Here is a 15,688-nt window from a genome sequence, read left to right as displayed (position 1 = left end):
CTATTCAAGACATCATCCACCGGGTGGCAGTTTCCCATGTTGCAGGTGTGGTACCTAGGAGGCTTAAAAATAAGCCTCTGGGGGCAAGCGTGCAAGTTATAGGATGGACTGGCTTTAAGAAGTGTTTCTAAAGGGGACAAGAAGCTCCCTAGGGAAGAAGCTTCCTCCTATAAAGGCAGGAACCTGTTTACAAAAGCTCATATACCTTGAAATTATAGGAATTCTATACCTGTGGGGGATACTGGGTGGTCACAACTCAAGAGATGGACACAACCAACGCAGTATCTCTCCAAATCCTTCCTTTAATGTCAGGTAGTGCTTCAACCCAAACACACACAGGATACAGACTGTAGAGAAAAGGACCTGAGGGCATCTGAGTCATGCATGGTATGCTAAGTACAAACCTTGGCCCCACGCAAAGGAGCAGTCAAGGGCCTGGAAGATTCACCTCTTCATTTCTCTTTCCTGTTGGGCTTAAAGTCCATGGAAGAGAAAGCTTTCAATCAGTGGAACCAATGAGGCGTCAGGGCCTTGGAGGGTAGATTTGGTTGTACAGTATTACAAAATATATTTCAGAAAAAAACAGCCCAGGCCTCCCAGCAGTAGCCCAAGTCTCAGCTGGTCCAGTGGCCCAACCTCTACATGTAGGTGTTAAGACAGGGAAGGGGGAGAGAATGATTGCTGGGCATTGGTGTCAGTTCATGATGGAGCAGCATAAGATTTTCCCTGCCCTGTGAACGTGCACATACATTTATAGCCCCCTCCCCTCAGCCCTGCTCTGCTGCAAGGAAGCGGCTGAGAGAGTGACAGCTGGGCACAAAGTGTTTGGTGAGACCAGTTATGGGGCCTAGTGCAGTGAAGTCAGTCTTTCATTTAGGACCTACTTTCACACAGGAGACAGGAAAAAACCAAAGTTCTATCTCACCCTTTAAATTGAGACATTCCAACGTATATAATTACCTGTGTCTCAGCTCGAAACAGTCCTTTAGCTTCTAAGGTTTGAGTATGGAAAACATAATGCAGCTCTTCTTAGTCCAAGCTCTAGCTTTTGGCAAGACTGTTGCAGACTTCTAACTGATGGGCAGAAACATCTGCGGTGATGAAGGCAGCTACTGAAGGAATTCCAGGAGCGTGAGACTGAGTTGCAGAGCTAAGTGCTATCAGTTCCCTTTTCTACTGATATCTTCTTCCTTCAGAGCAAACTTCCTCCTTAGAACCTCAGAGATAAGAACAGCAGGATCTTCCTCCTTCAGTGAACTCCGGCTCCTAGAAATAGAATAATAGCTTGTTTATTGAGTACTTTGGTTTTTCCAGTAGTCATGTATGGATGTGAGAGTTGGACTATAAAGAAAGCTGAGCACTGAAGAATTGATGCTTTTGAACTGTGGTGTTGGAGAAGACTCTTGAGAGTCCCTTGGACTGCAAGGAGATCCAACCAGTCCATCCTAAAGCAGATCAGTCCTGGGTGTTCATTGGAAGGACTGATGTTGAAACTAAAACTCTAATACTTTGGCCACCTCGTGCAAAGAGCTGACTCACTGGAAAAGACCCTGATGCTGGGAAAGATTGAGGGCAGGAGAAGGGGATAACAGAGGATGAGATGGTTGGATGGCATCACCGACTCAATGGACATGAGTTTGGGTAGGCTCCGGGAGTTGGTGATGGACAGGGAGGCCTGGCATGCTGCGGTTCATGGGGTCGCAAAAAGTCGGACATGACAGTGACTGAACTGAACTGAACTGATTGAGTACTTACTCTGTCCTGGGCAGTGTTTTGTGTGTTGGGATACAATCTCATTTACTCTTCAAAACACTCTTTGAGGTAGAAGCTATTACAATCCTTTTTTACCAATGAGGAGATTGACGCACAGCAATGTTATGACTATGCCCAAAGTCATTAGTCAGTAAGCGATGAGTCAAGAGTTTAAAACCAAGCTTGCAGATCTCATCTTTTAACTAGACATAGTTTTACTATTTCCTTCAATGGCTATAAAATGTGGGCAAAGGACCATTAACCTGTTGGTATTGGCCCGTCGTGGCTAAGCTTCTGCTCCCACCTACTGGCTCTATCTTACAAGCAATCCAGAATTTATAGTTAAATGTTCACATCATAAGGGACCCATGGGAGCAAAACCAGTTCCAGATTAGGGCAGATTCAAATTACCTGATAACCTCAGGTATGTTCCTGGAAAGTAGCTGCTTGAAATCCTAGTGAACCTACATACATACATCCTCATGAAAGCATTTTATTGGTCATTATGCTAGACATAAGGGCTAAGATTATTATTAAATCTCGAAAACCAAACCAAGAGGAACTGCCTTCAGTCTGACACATTTCTGAACCTTGAGGACAGGACTACTTTCCCATTCTTAGCCATCAACCCAGCTCCTTCTATCAACAAAGGAGAAAAGATCCCAGGACATGAGTGAGAAGAAGGGCTCAGCAGTACGGGATCACAAATCTAACTGGTACAAGAGGCAAGTTTAAGAAAGTTGGAGAGTCAATCTATAAAATACTGATAAGAAGAAAGCAGCAGCAGCTGAATTTGGGAATGCTGGAGATCAAAGAATTGTAGGTCTGTATGACCAGCCTGACTAAGGACAGGTAGTAGGATCCACTACCAGCACCTTTGTCTAGTTTTCAGAAGAAAATGGGACCAGAAAACAAAAAGGGATCTTATGTGAGGTGAGTCACCGTCTCTTTAAGAGTAACTTTATTGTTTCAGGAGACAGCCCTCACCTCCCCAGCCCTGAAAACTTTTTTTTTATAAAGGCAAAAGAATTTTTAATGGCATAAAATGAATAAGCAAACAATGTACAACGTCTGAGCCCTAGTTAACTCATGTGTAGCTACAGACTGATTAATCTGTTTGTACATTCACAGATGGTTCTGTAATTAGGACACTTACAAAGGACAATTCTGAAATGTAAGATTTACACGTCTGCAGATACTGGCTTATTTGCATCCGTCCAACAATTTTTTATTGAAGGATAATTGCTTTACAGAATTTTGCTGTTTTCTGTCAAACCTCAACATGAATCAGCCATAGGTATACATATATCCCCCCTCTTTTGAACCTCCCTCCCATCTCCCCCACTATCCTACCCCTCTAGTTTGATACAGAGCCCCTGTTTGAGTTTCCTGAGCCATACAGCAAATTCCCATTGTCTATCTATTTTACATATAATGTAAGTTTCTGTGTTACTCTTTCCATACATCTCACCCTCTCCTCCCCTCTCCCCATGTCCATAAGTCCATTCTCTATGTCTGTTTCTCCACTGCTGCCCTATAGATAAATTCTTCATTACCATTTTTCTAGATTTCACATATATATATGTGTTGGTTATCAGTTCAGTTGCTCAGTCGTGTCCAACTCTTTGAGACCCCATGAACCACAACACGCCAGGCCTCCCCGACCATCACCAACTCCCGGAGTCCACCCAAACTCAGGTCCATTGAGTCAGTGATGTCATCCAACCATCTCATCCTCTGTCGCCCCCTTCTCCTCCTGCCCTCAATCTTTCCCAGCATCAGGGTCTTTTCAAATGAGTCAGCTCTTCGCATCAGGTAGACAAAGTACTAGAGTTTCAGCTTCAACATCAGTCCTTCCAATGAACACCCAGGACTGATTTCTTTTAGTAATGGATTGGTTAGATCTCCTTGCAGTCCAAGGGACTCTCAAGAGTCTTCTCCAACACCACAGTTCAAAAGCATCAATTCTTCTGCACTCAGCCTTCTTTATAGTCCAACTCTCACATCCATACATGACCACTGGAAAAACCAGAGCCTTGACCAGATGGACCTTTGTTGACAAAGTAATGTCCTGGCTTTTTAATATGCTGTCTAGGTTGGTCATAACCTTCCTTCCAAGGAGTATCTTTTTAATTTTATGGCTGCAATCACCATCTGCAGTGATTTTGGAGCCCAAAAAAATAAAGTCAGCCACTGTTTCCCCATCTATTTGCCATGAAGTGATAGGACCGGATGCCATGATCTTAGTTTTCTGAATGTTGAGCTTTAAGCCAACTTTTTCACTCTCCTCTTTCACTTTCATCAAAAGGCTCTTTAGTTCTTCACTTTCTGCCATAAGAGTGGTGTCATCTGTATATCTGAGGTTATTGATATTTCTCCCAGCAATCTTGATTCCAGCTTGTGCTTCCTCCAGCCCAGCATTTCTCATGATGTACTCTGCATATAAGTTAAATAAGCAGGGTGACAATAAACAGCCTTGACGTACTCCTTTTCCTATTTGGAACCAGTCTGTTGTTCCATGTCCAATTCTGTTGCTTCCTGACCTGCATACAGGTTTCTCAACAGGCAGGTCAGGTGGTCTGGTATGCTCATCTCTTTCAGAATGTTCCACAGTTTATTGTGATCCACAGTCAAAGGCTTTGGGATAGTCAATAAAGCAGAAATAGATGTTTTTCTGGAACTCTCTTGCTTTTTCCATGATCCAGCAGATGTTGGTATTTTGATCTCTGGTTCCTCTACCTTTTCTAAAACCAGCTTGAACATCTGGAAGTTCACGGTTCACAACTGCTGAAGCCTGGCTTGGAGAATTTTGAGCATTACTTTGCTAGCGTGTGAGATGAGTGCAATTGTGCAGTAGTTTGAGCATTCTTTGGCATTGCCTTTCTTTGGGATTAGAATGAAAACCGACCTTTTCCAGTCCTGTGGCCACTGCTGAGTTTTCCAAATTTGCTGACATATTGAGTGCAGATGTATGTGTTAGAATATGGTATTTCTCTCTGACTCACTTCACTCTGTATAATAGGTTCTAAGTTCATCCACCTCATTACAACTGACTCAAACGTGTTCTTTTTTATGGCTAATATTCCATTGTGTATATGTACCACAACTTCTTTATCCATTCATCTGTAGATGGACATCTAGGTTGCTTCCATGTTCTATCTATTGTAAATAGTGCTGCAATGAACAATGGGATACATGTGTCTCTTTCAATTTTGGTTTCCTCAGGGTATATGCCTAGGAGTTGGCTTGCCAGGTCTTCTGGTGGTTTTTTAAGGAATCTCCATACCGTCTTCTATAGTGGCTGTATCAATTTACATTCCCACCAACAGTGCAAGAGCGTTCCCTTTTCTCCACACCCTCTCCAGCATATTTATAGACTTTTTGATGAGGGCCATTCTGACTGGTGTCAGGTGATATCTCATTGTATTTTTGATTTGCATTTCTCTAATAATGAGCGATGTTGAGCATCTTTTACATGTGTTTGTTAGCCATCTGTACGTCTTCTTTGGAGAAATGTCTGTTTAGGTCTTTTCCCCACTTTTTGATTGGGTTGTTTGTTTTTCTGGCATTGAGTTATATGAGCTGCTTGTATATTTTGGAAATTGATCTTTTGTCAGTTTTATTTGCTATTATTTTCTCCCATTCTGAGGGCTGTCTTTTCACCTTGCTTATAGTCTCCTTTGCTGTGCAAAAGATTTTAAGTTTAATCACATCCCACTTGTTTACTTTTGTTTTTATTTCCATTACTCTAGGAGGTGGGTCATAGAGGATCTTGCTTTGATTTATGTCATCGAGTGTTCTGCCTATGTTTTCCTCTAATAAAGAGTTTTATAGTTTCTAGTCTTATATTTAGGTCTTTAATCTATTTTGAGTTTATCTTTGTGTATGGTATTAGGAGGTATTCTAATTTCATTCTTTTACATGTAGCTGTCCAGTTTTCCCAGCACCATTTATTGAAGAGGCTAAAAACAGCTTTTTAACTGCATTAAAAATACAGCTGCACACCTGGCCTCTGGACTTTGAGGTCAAGATGTCAAACATTTCAATGCCCAGGAATCTACACTTAAATAAACACTTCTGGTATGTCCCGTGCCAGTAGAGAAACACTGCAAGCAGGTGACTCTCAGGCTGGAGCTCTAGGGCTTCTCTGCTAGATGAGTTTCTCATGGTAGGTATTTCCCAAATCCCCTCACACTCCCATCAGAAACACCTAGAGTTCTACTCCTTGGGTGTTCTGCTTTGCTAAGTTTAAGGTGTATTTTGAACAAACCCAAGCAATTCTGATAGGCAGCCAGGGTTAGGAACTAGGAGTCTCAAAAGTTTGTTTGTAAATCTGTGTTTTCAGGGTTGGTTTGAATAATGGACCCCTGTTTAAAGGGAATTCTCCTTCCACCAAGTCAGTCTACTTTTTTGAGATACTACAATAACTATTATGAAACTGTACTTTGAAGGATGGGGCACAAGGACACTTATTACTAGCAGTATGAGAACCTAAGTGGTGAAGCCTCGCTGGAGGACAGAAGCTGAGCCTTCTTATTAAACCTGTGTTTAGTAACATTTGGTTGGGGGTCACCCCAACCAAATGTAAAGTGTTGCTATTTTCTCAAATTGGGGGCCTGAGGCACTAGCAAGTGGGCAGGAAGCTTTGTGGATGAAATTACACATTGCTACTAATGAGGATTTACAATATAAGTATTTACTTTCTATTAGATAATTGGCCACAGGCAACTTAAACAATAAACAGACCATCATAGGGGACTTCCCTGGTGGTTCAGTGGCTAAGATTCTGAGGTCTCAATGCAGGGGGCCTGGGTTCAATCCCTGGTCAGGGAACTAGATTCCACATACAACAAAGATCCCATATGCGGAGTGGCATAATGAAGACCCAGCACCGCCCCCAAATGATCATCATAAGCTCCTTAACATATACTTACAGATCTTGGCTCTGCTTCATCCGGTGGAAGTCCTTTAGGATACCCATCATATCTGCAAAGCTGCTGGCCTTGGACAGAGAGATGCAGTCATCCTCTTCAGACGAGCTGCAGGTAGCTTTGTGTTCTGGTTTGCAACATTCAGGGCTGGCAGAACAAAGAAGGGGGACTGATGGAAGCTCAGGGACCTCTATCTCGGTCTCCTCGGTGATGTCACTAATGACAAAGGAAGTTGTAGAGTGGAATGAGGATCCAAAACAAGGTAAGGGAGAAGAGACATTTGAACTTCCTGGAGATAAGAAATCTGGCGTTAATGAAGCCGAAGCTGAAAGAGAAAACAATAGGCATGGATGGACACTGGGGCTAAAATACAACAGTTACATCTCCCCACAAGCACCGCCTACTAAATATTAATTTCCTGGGCTGACACCATGACATTCTGGGTTCCTCCACTACCTTCCCCTCTCAGGATCTCAAGGAGATGTAGCAGCACTACGCTTTTCCAGTGTTCAGAAGGGCAGAAAAACCAACCCTATAAAGGCCTTGCTTCCTAAAAGCTCCCATTTTGCAGTGGGCAATGGAATGACAGCACTCTTTAGGGTGAAGCAATAGTGTAGAACCACGGCCTGAATTCGTCCTTTTCTCTAACTAGGCCAGTGCTTTTGACTGTGCTCCTTTGAATGCAGCTATCTGTGACTGGAAGAACTGTTCTACAGCAAAAAACCAGAATGGTGATAGTTCTCCCAGTTCCCAAATTTTAATGGAGAGAATTTCCTCAATTTCTAAGTTTATAGGGAATATTTTTGGATTTCTCCTAAACTACTTCAGCATGTCTCTTGGATGATAAAAAAAAATGTAGCGAACAAATATAAATGGAAAACTCAAATCCATTTTCTCTATAAAACTGCCACATGAGGGAATTAAATACATAAAAATTTCAAAGAGAAAACCATGATTTTCACATGTTCTACCAACTGACAAGGTTTGGGAGCTATGACTTTGAGTCAATGAGTAGCAAAAAAGTGAGAATGGGAGGAATATGAGGGTTAAACACTGAGCATCCTGGGAGAGATCCACCTGTTGGTATTTCCTGCATCTGGTCAGCCCATCCATTCCCAGTGATTCTGCCTTAACTGCAGACAGAAAGGCTGAGGGATGGAGATGTGGTCTCTGGTAGAAAGTCAGAGTGCAAGGAAATGGAAAATATGCTTACAAAGGGGGATATCTCTCAGTGGTAGGGAATACCTACTTTTCATATTGAAAAGAAAAGCCACTGAGCACTCATGGAAGACATGATCTTAAAAGACATTTGGAAGAGAGTTGGTTTTTGTGAGTCAGGGAGGGAATCTGCCTGGGGCCCCAAATTAAGTGAAGATTTTGTTCCTAACCCAACCAGTCTGCCCCAAATGGCTGACAGGAACCATCCAAAGATTATACAGGCTAGCCAGGCTTTAGGGCAGTCCCAGAGCCCTAGACTCTAGCACCCCCGAATCAAGGACCATTTTTATCCCTATCCTGTCCAAAAGCTAAGCAAAAACAAACAGCCTACTATTTGGTCCTGGCTAAGGCGCTCCTACCTGCGTCAGCTGCCACTATTTTGGCAATCTGGGTGCGCAGGTGGCTCAGCTCATCCTGCAACTCAGTGGTGCGGCTGAGGGCTGGCAGGGCTGGCTTCTTCAGGGCCAGGAGCCTCTCCTCTGACCCACGCAGGTTGGGCACTGAGGCATTGCGCTGCATGACGATCAGAGGGCTGGGCTTCCAAGTGTGCCTCAGGGGGCGTGTATCGCTCCTGGACCAGGGAGAGAAAAGTGTCAGAGACATGAGCCAGTGCACTGCTTCCAAAATTCCTTCATACACTCCTGCAAGAGTTATATAGCCAGATTTCCCTGTGGTCCAGTGATTAAGAATCTGCCTGCCAATGCAGGGAACAGGGTTTCACCCCGATCTGGGAAGATTCCTCATGCTGCAGGGCAACTGAACTGTGTGCCACAACTACTGAAGTCCATGCCCCTAGAGCCCATGCTCCACAATAAGAGAAGCCACTGCAATGAGAAGCCTGCGCATAGCAACTAAGACCAAGTGCAGCCAAAAATTAAATAAATAAAGGAGATTCATCTCCTTGCTCTTAAAAAATAAAAGTAACACAGCCAGGTTCTACTCCCACTCCTAGCTCTCACTCCTGTTGCCCTCCATCTCACTGTTCTTCTGCCTACCACCTCATCCGTGAAGAAGCTTTTCATTCCCAAGCTGGCAGGCTACTGCCTCAGCTACCTGACCCGGGCATAAGTCTCCTCTTCATCTGCAGCAATCCAGGCGATGTCAGCCAGGGTAGGAACTGGGGGCACATCCCTCAGACACAGGTCAGAGATGTTGGGCAGGGTCTGTGGGGAAGGAAAATTCATTAACATTTACTGCCATCGTGATGAGACAACTGGAAACTGGGCAAAATACACACGGGGAACATCTAATCCAGCACTGGAGGTAGGGAAGACTTCCTAAAGGATGTCCCAGTTGGAAGCAGCTTGAATAAGAGGCCAGTAGTAAGAGTCTATGAAATTACAAATAATTCAGCATGGCTGGAACAGGAAGGATAGAGTGGTGGAGAGTTGGGAGAGACTGGAAAGTGAATTAGGAGCTCTGGAATAATAAGCCATTGAAAGGTCAAGTAAGTAAGGATTAGATGTGAGGTTTTAAAAGATTACTCTGGCTACGGTTTGGAGCATGGATGGGAAGGTGAAGAGAGCAGTCATAAGATTTTACTGGAAAAAAGAGTCACACTCATTTGTTTAAGCTTTACTTGTCATGGCTTTTAAGCTATAACTGCAGAAGTAAATAGCTGTAATGGCGACCGATATGGCCCAGAGCCTAAAATATTTACTATCTGGTCCTCTGCTGACCCCTGGCTAGAGCAAAGTCGTCTTCAGTAGGACTGGCAAGAGTTACTTTTTAACAGAGATGCCCACTGTTTAGCCTTCTGGCTGTGAGAATACAGGTACAAGGACATGGACAATCTGTTATATCAACAGGAAATTTCTCCTGGCAAGCTCTTTACAACACTTTTGTAGCATACCAGGATCTACATGTTATAGCAACACTGTTAGAAGCAAAGTTGATAATTTGACTATTTAGATTTAAATGTTAAAAAATGGCTACTTATACAAAAGGAATCATAATGTAATTCCTTAAAATAGCTCCTCCACCCAAATGAACAACTACTGAACAGGGAGACTGAGTGACACCATGTTAAATGAAAAATTAGGGAGGTTCAATTATATTCTGTTTACAACAAAGAAAAATACATGCTTAGAAAAATACGGGAAAGAACTAAAACGTGTGTCATGACTATGTGATTACAGGCAATTTATTTCCCTTTCTTTTTTCATAATTTAATGTTTTCATATGGGTAAATTAAAAAATAAATCAATAAGATTCCCTTAAAAATATTTAAGGTAATCAATTTACAACAAATGTGGTATTGCTGATATGAATTCTGCTCTGTGGGAGCCTGTGCCCTTGTTTATCTCTGCCCAGCAGCATCCAGCCAAAGTACTGGAGAGGCTATAGTCAAATGTGGGGGCAACCATGACTGACTCATGCTCCCGAGCTATCCTTCCCTTTGTTCCTGATGCTTGAGGCAGCCAGGGCCACGTTCAGCCCTAGGCAATAACTGACAATCTGGGTCAAGAGACAACACCCTGCACCGAACCCCAAACCCATTCCAATTCAGACTCCAGATAAGCTCCTACACAGTTTGCAGCTCAGCATCCGATATACAAACTCAGCTCCTTCATTTGTTTCGCCCCAGGCCTACATCTTTTCAGGCACATATTTCTGTCTCCTTTGTGTAGGCAGAAAGCTGAAGTAGTTCTTTTGTGTTCCAGCTCCCCAAAGGAACAGACCTTAAGCGTCTAACTTGGAGCTGATGCTTAACCATTAGTTCTTACAGTGAAGCAGCTAGGACTAATAAATGCTACTTAGCTTTCCACTGCACAAGGGAGTCTTATTCATCTGGGTTAGTCTGTGCAATAGTGAATGCTAAAGGCCCCCAGGGCACAGAGGTGAGACTGAAATAGCCCAGTAAAGGAATGGCTAAACTTGGCCAGAAAAGAGAGGATGAGGAATAAAGACATCAGGGAAATACTGTAAATAGGTAGCTAAGCAGGGCAAGCCTTAGGGCTGGTGAAGAAAAGCAGTTTAAGTGTTAGTCACTCAGTTGTGTCTGACTTTTTGAGACCTCACGGACTGTAGCCCACCAGGCTCCTCTGTCCATGGGATTTCCCATGCAAGAATACTGGGGCCGTTTCCTTCTCCACGGATCTTCCTGACCCAGAGATCAAACCCAGGTCCTCCACAGTGCTGGCAGATTCTTTACTGTCTGAACCACCAGGGAAGCCCTGAGTGACACCATATTAAAAGAAAAGCAGACTTCATCTCAAAATCACACACAGCACTCAGTGTTCTATGAGGGGACCTGCCAGGGTTGCAGGCACACACCTCAGCACAGACATGGCTAGTCTGGAGATCCAATTCAAAAGGGGCCTTTGGCCTACTCTGATACACTGGATTGCTGGAGCCTGATGAAATTTGAGTTGCTTAGCAGAGGCATCAGAGATGCAAGATGATTAATTTATGAGCAGATGGGAAGCTGGACTTGTGGTCACAGGTTTGTGTGCAATCAGGAAGTCACAGTGACCAGGACACATTAAAAGCAGTTAAATATTTTTTGAAAAATGAAGACATGATTAGGAAAGCAACCTGTCTTGGCAACGCCAAGGAGTCTGGGCCACAGAAGCAGCATCACTCTTCCCTACACTCTGGGCCACTATTTTCCAGCTCACTTACCTCAAAGGATGCCCGGGGACATGGCTTCAGGGGCAAGTTGGTCCCAATTCTTCTCACTACACTTCGAGCAGCGCCATGCGGCTTATTTTGCCAGATTGGGATGGTCTAAAGCACAGAGAGACAGCCACAACCTCAGAAAAAATCCAACTGCTGTCCCCATCCTCTCCCCTACCTTCCCTTTAGCAGGAGTCAGCCTTCACCTTGGCCAGATACCTAAGAGGACACATACTGTTGCTGAGGCACAGTAAATGCTGGGAGGATCCAGAGAGAAGGGTGAGGAGTTAGCTGCCCTCCCTTCCCACTACAAAGAGTGACAGAAACATACTGACCCCCTAACTGCCCCAATATCAATCATAGTTGGTTCTGCCTGGACGGAGGGGATGGAAGGCAGGACCCTTCAATTCCAAGCCTGGGTGGGGGAAGAATTAACTTGAGGATCTCAGAATTTTCTATAGAACTTTTAGCAGGTCTAGTGCTTAATCTTCCCCACTACACCCTTGCCCTGGGAATGCCCCTTACCACATTGGCTTCCATTCCTGATGTTTCAACTGGCTCCTGCACTTGAAGGACAAGGCAGCAACCAGGCAGCGCTAGAGGCTTGGGGAGGCAGGGAGTGTGACGCCTTCATATCAGGCCATCTTAAGGAACACCAGACTTCTCTTCCTGTGAAACAACCCCCACAGAAGACTCAGTGGCCACCACACAAGCACCACAAAACCAGGCCCTACAGTGGGTGTCAGTCGCTCTGTCGTGTTTGACTCTTTGCGCCCCATGAACTATAGCCCACTAGGCTCCTCTGTCCATGGGATTCTCCATGCAAGAATACTGGAGTGGGTAGCCATTCCCTTCTCCAGGGAATCTTCCCAACCCAGGGTTCAAACCCAGGTATCCCACATTGCAGGCAGATTCTTTACCATCTGAGCCACCAGAGAAGCCCATGACTAACAATGAGGCTTCTCTGACATTTCACCTGGAAGAAAACCTGGAAGAAAACCAGCCAAAGAGGCTGCGCTCACCCAACCATGGCTTCTACAAATCCAGACCCTTAGAGGTTCTATTCCAGATGCACCATGTGAGCTTGGCCAAAGCTGGGAGCCGTCTTGAGTCCTTAGATTTCCTGACGCAAAACTTCTAAAAAATATATATGTATAACTGAATCACTGTGCTATATACCCAAAATAAACATGATGTTGTAAATGAACTATACTTCAATTAAAAAAATTTTTTTAAGTCGGTAAGGTAAAAAACTTCTAAAGATGTAAGTAGAACCCTTTGGTAGATAAAAAAGCTCATGGGAAAGGCAAAGTGTAGGTGCCATCCAAGTCCAACATTCATTCCTGAGGATAAGATGTAAAAAGTCCAGTATGTGCCACCCAGCCTAGCACTGCTGGGCCACTGTAACGGGCAGATGTGAAACAGACAACGGGAGAAAGAAACCAGTCTAGCCGAACTCAGTCTAACAGGCTACTGGGGAAGAGCCAAAACTTTTTATCCTGGCTCAGCCTTCAACTGGCTTAATAGCCTTAGGCAAGTTACTTAACCTTTCAGAATGTAGTTTCTCTATCTGTAAGAAGACAGGAAGAGCTGCCACTCAGGGTTATCCAGAGGTCAATCAGTGAAATAAGATTTTAAAGTGCTTAATGAACTGTTGAAACAAGGCACAGATGGGCAGATTCCTCAAAGCTGTCCTTGCATGGTGAGCATTTGCAGTCAATGAACTCATTCAGTCCCTTGTTCATCAAACACTTAATACTCACTCTGTGCCAGGACCTATGCTGGGCACTGTAGGGGCTATGGAAAGAGTAAGACACAGCCACGCTCTCAAGGAACTCACAATCTAGAAGAGAGACAGGACCCGAATACCTAATTCTACCAGAGGCTGAATATCACTGTCTAAGAAAGGCACATCAGGCAGCTGGCCAGGTGAGTTCAGTCCCCTGGCAACACGGCCCCATAGTGAGTTCAGAGGGGCTAAAAAGGGAAAGAAAACAGCAACAATAGCACAGGTCTAGGAAAAGAAGGTGAAGAGATGTATAAAGAGCGGAGTATGTTAAGGCCATAAAGGTGGGGGAGAGGGGGCGCATGTCAAGTAATGGTCAGGTCTCGAGGGCTGGGCATGTTCTAGGTAAGGAGTCAGTGCAGAGCCAAGGGCAGCCTCTGAAGAGGGGATGGGCCGGACTAATCAGCTCTTTCTAGAAACCTCCCTTGGAAGGTCTCTCTTCCCCTCTAGGAGAGGAGGTATTACTCTGCGATACATGAGGAAAGGAAGCTAGGAAAGGGGAAGGGACTGGTTTAAGGTCACTTAGTGGCCATGGCAGTGGAAAGCACCCAAGTCTGGTCCAGATCCTCCTGCCTCCAACATGGGTTCCATCTTCTCAGCAAAGCTCAAGACTTTTATAAAAGTCCTTCAGCGTGCCAGGCTCTTTGCTGACTGTCAGTGCCTGCCACAGCTCCACAAGACAGTACTTCCCTGTGTTTCTCACTTTAGTCGCTGCAGTCACTACCTCGCCAAATTTACCTCCAAACTCAGTTAGGCCTAATCCTCACGAGGCAGCCAGAGGTCTTTTTAGGACACATTGGAAATAGATCCCTGCCAAGCTTCAACCCCTCATGCTTGCTAGAGCCAAGAAGATAACACCAAGACTCTTCAGCATGGCCGGCAGGCCCTCCCTGTCTTTCTCTCCCAGCCGACAAGGCCTGTCCACTCTGGTCCCTGCACGCTTCACCGCCACACCTGCCTTCCCCTGCCCTCCACCCACACTGGCCTTGTCTACTATATTCCCTCTGCTCGAAACCCTACCAGCCTCTTCACGAAGCTCATCCTCAATTACTCCTGGAGCTCAGCTGAAACACTGCCTCCCCTTTCCGGACCGGCGCCCCGCGTTTCCTCTGGAGCAGCAGTAACTAGATAACGGTGTAGCTTGTGCAGTTTGTCCGAAGGGCGGGGACTTCCAGGTACAGCCCTGAGCCCGCCCCGTACCCGGCTGGCACTCGAGCATTTGTTAAGAAACGAACCAACAAGAACGCCGACTTAGCCTTGAACCCTGCACAAACATCTGCCTAGAAGATTCCCCACGGCTCGCTGGCCGCGCGCCTGGTTCCCACCACCTCCGAGCCCGACTGCCCTTTCCGGGGCTGCTGTCCCGGTGTTTTTTTACACACAGTCCCCCAGCGCCTCTCGAGCGGGGCCTGGCAGCATCAACCCGGTCCCCGCCGAGGCCGCCACGCTCTGCGCCGTTCTGGGACGGCGGAGGGGGGAGACGCCGCGGGGACCTTTGTCCAGGACACGCCTCCCTTCCCCCCGCAACAGCCCAACCCGACGGGGTCAAGGTCGGCGAAGTTCTCGCCGCGGCTCGGTGTAGGGGGGGCGCCCACGGACTCAAAGGCCCGGCGCCGGGTCCCGGAGGAAGCGAGGAGGCGGCCGAAACGAGAAGCCTCTGGCGCGGCTGGGTGACTCGGGCGAGCAACTGCCCCCCGGGGACTCAGTTTCCCCTCAGCCGAGTGTGGCGGACAACACGAGTTCCCGCGAGAACCGGCGCGGGCCCAGCAGCCCCGGGCAGCGCCCGGCGCCCGGCACTCGGCCTCGCGACAGGCCGGGCCGGAGGGCCGCGCTCCCGCTCGCGTTCCCGCCCTGGGGCGGCAGTCGGACCTACTCTCACCTCAGACTGCGGCTCCGGATTCACTCACCTCACGGCCCCTCCTACCACAGCGAGCCGCCCAGTCTCCCTCGCCCTCACTTCCGCTGACCCACCCCCCGGAAGCGATCCCTTGCAGCTGCGCACCGAGCCGCGGCAGCACGCGTCTTCCGGAAGCGGCTCTGCTGGGGGCGAGGCGAGAGAGGATCCTGCGGGGCCGAGGCGGGGCGGTAGAGGGGATACGCCTACCATAGGCCACGCCCCCTCCTGGGGAAAAAGTTGATGGCTCCGGGAAACCACTGAGGTCAGCCGGCTCTTTCCCACTCTCCACGCCCACCCTCCACGCTTAGTCCCGATCCAACCTTTGGAAGGCATCTGTGTTGCTATTCGGCCTCCAGATTGATCGGTATCTGCTGTCCCCACCTCGACTACAAACTTCAGAAGCTTCGCGCCGGTGTTCAAGGCTCCAGACTTAGTGCTTGCCCCACCACATCTCACTCTGGTTCCTTCAGTTTATTATTTTTTTTT

General features: G+C 46.4%; 1 protein-coding gene across 4 annotated transcripts; it reads right to left on the bottom strand.

Moving 5' to 3' along the window:
• Positions 1-278: 278 nt before the first annotated feature.
• Positions 279-15,358, bottom strand: MTFR1L (mitochondrial fission regulator 1 like). Of its 4 annotated transcripts, none has more exons than XM_043445355.1 (7): positions 15,213-15,358; positions 12,045-12,188; positions 11,526-11,630; positions 8,955-9,064; positions 8,261-8,472; positions 6,687-7,008; positions 279-1,266 (listed from the first exon to the last, which is right to left on the bottom strand). In XM_043445355.1, exons 2-7 carry the CDS (start codon positions 12,057-12,059, stop codon positions 1,161-1,163), a joined length of 870 nt encoding a protein of 289 aa, XP_043301290.1. In that variant the 5' UTR covers positions 12,060-12,188; positions 15,213-15,358; the 3' UTR covers positions 279-1,160. The 4 variants fall into 4 exon arrangements, with proteins under 4 accessions (XP_043301290.1, XP_043301291.1, XP_043301292.1 ...); XM_043445356.1 differs by having other exon boundaries at positions 15,185-15,316; XM_043445357.1 differs by lacking the exon at positions 15,213-15,358 and adding an exon at positions 14,326-15,163.
• Between the last annotated feature and the right edge of the window lie 330 nt (positions 15,359-15,688).

Source organism: Cervus canadensis, chromosome 24, assembly GCF_019320065.1.
Source record: "Cervus canadensis isolate Bull #8, Minnesota chromosome 24, ASM1932006v1, whole genome shotgun sequence".
Taxonomy (NCBI): Eukaryota; Metazoa; Chordata; class Mammalia; order Artiodactyla; family Cervidae; genus Cervus; species Cervus canadensis.
This window is presented reverse-complemented; position numbering and strand designations above follow the sequence as displayed.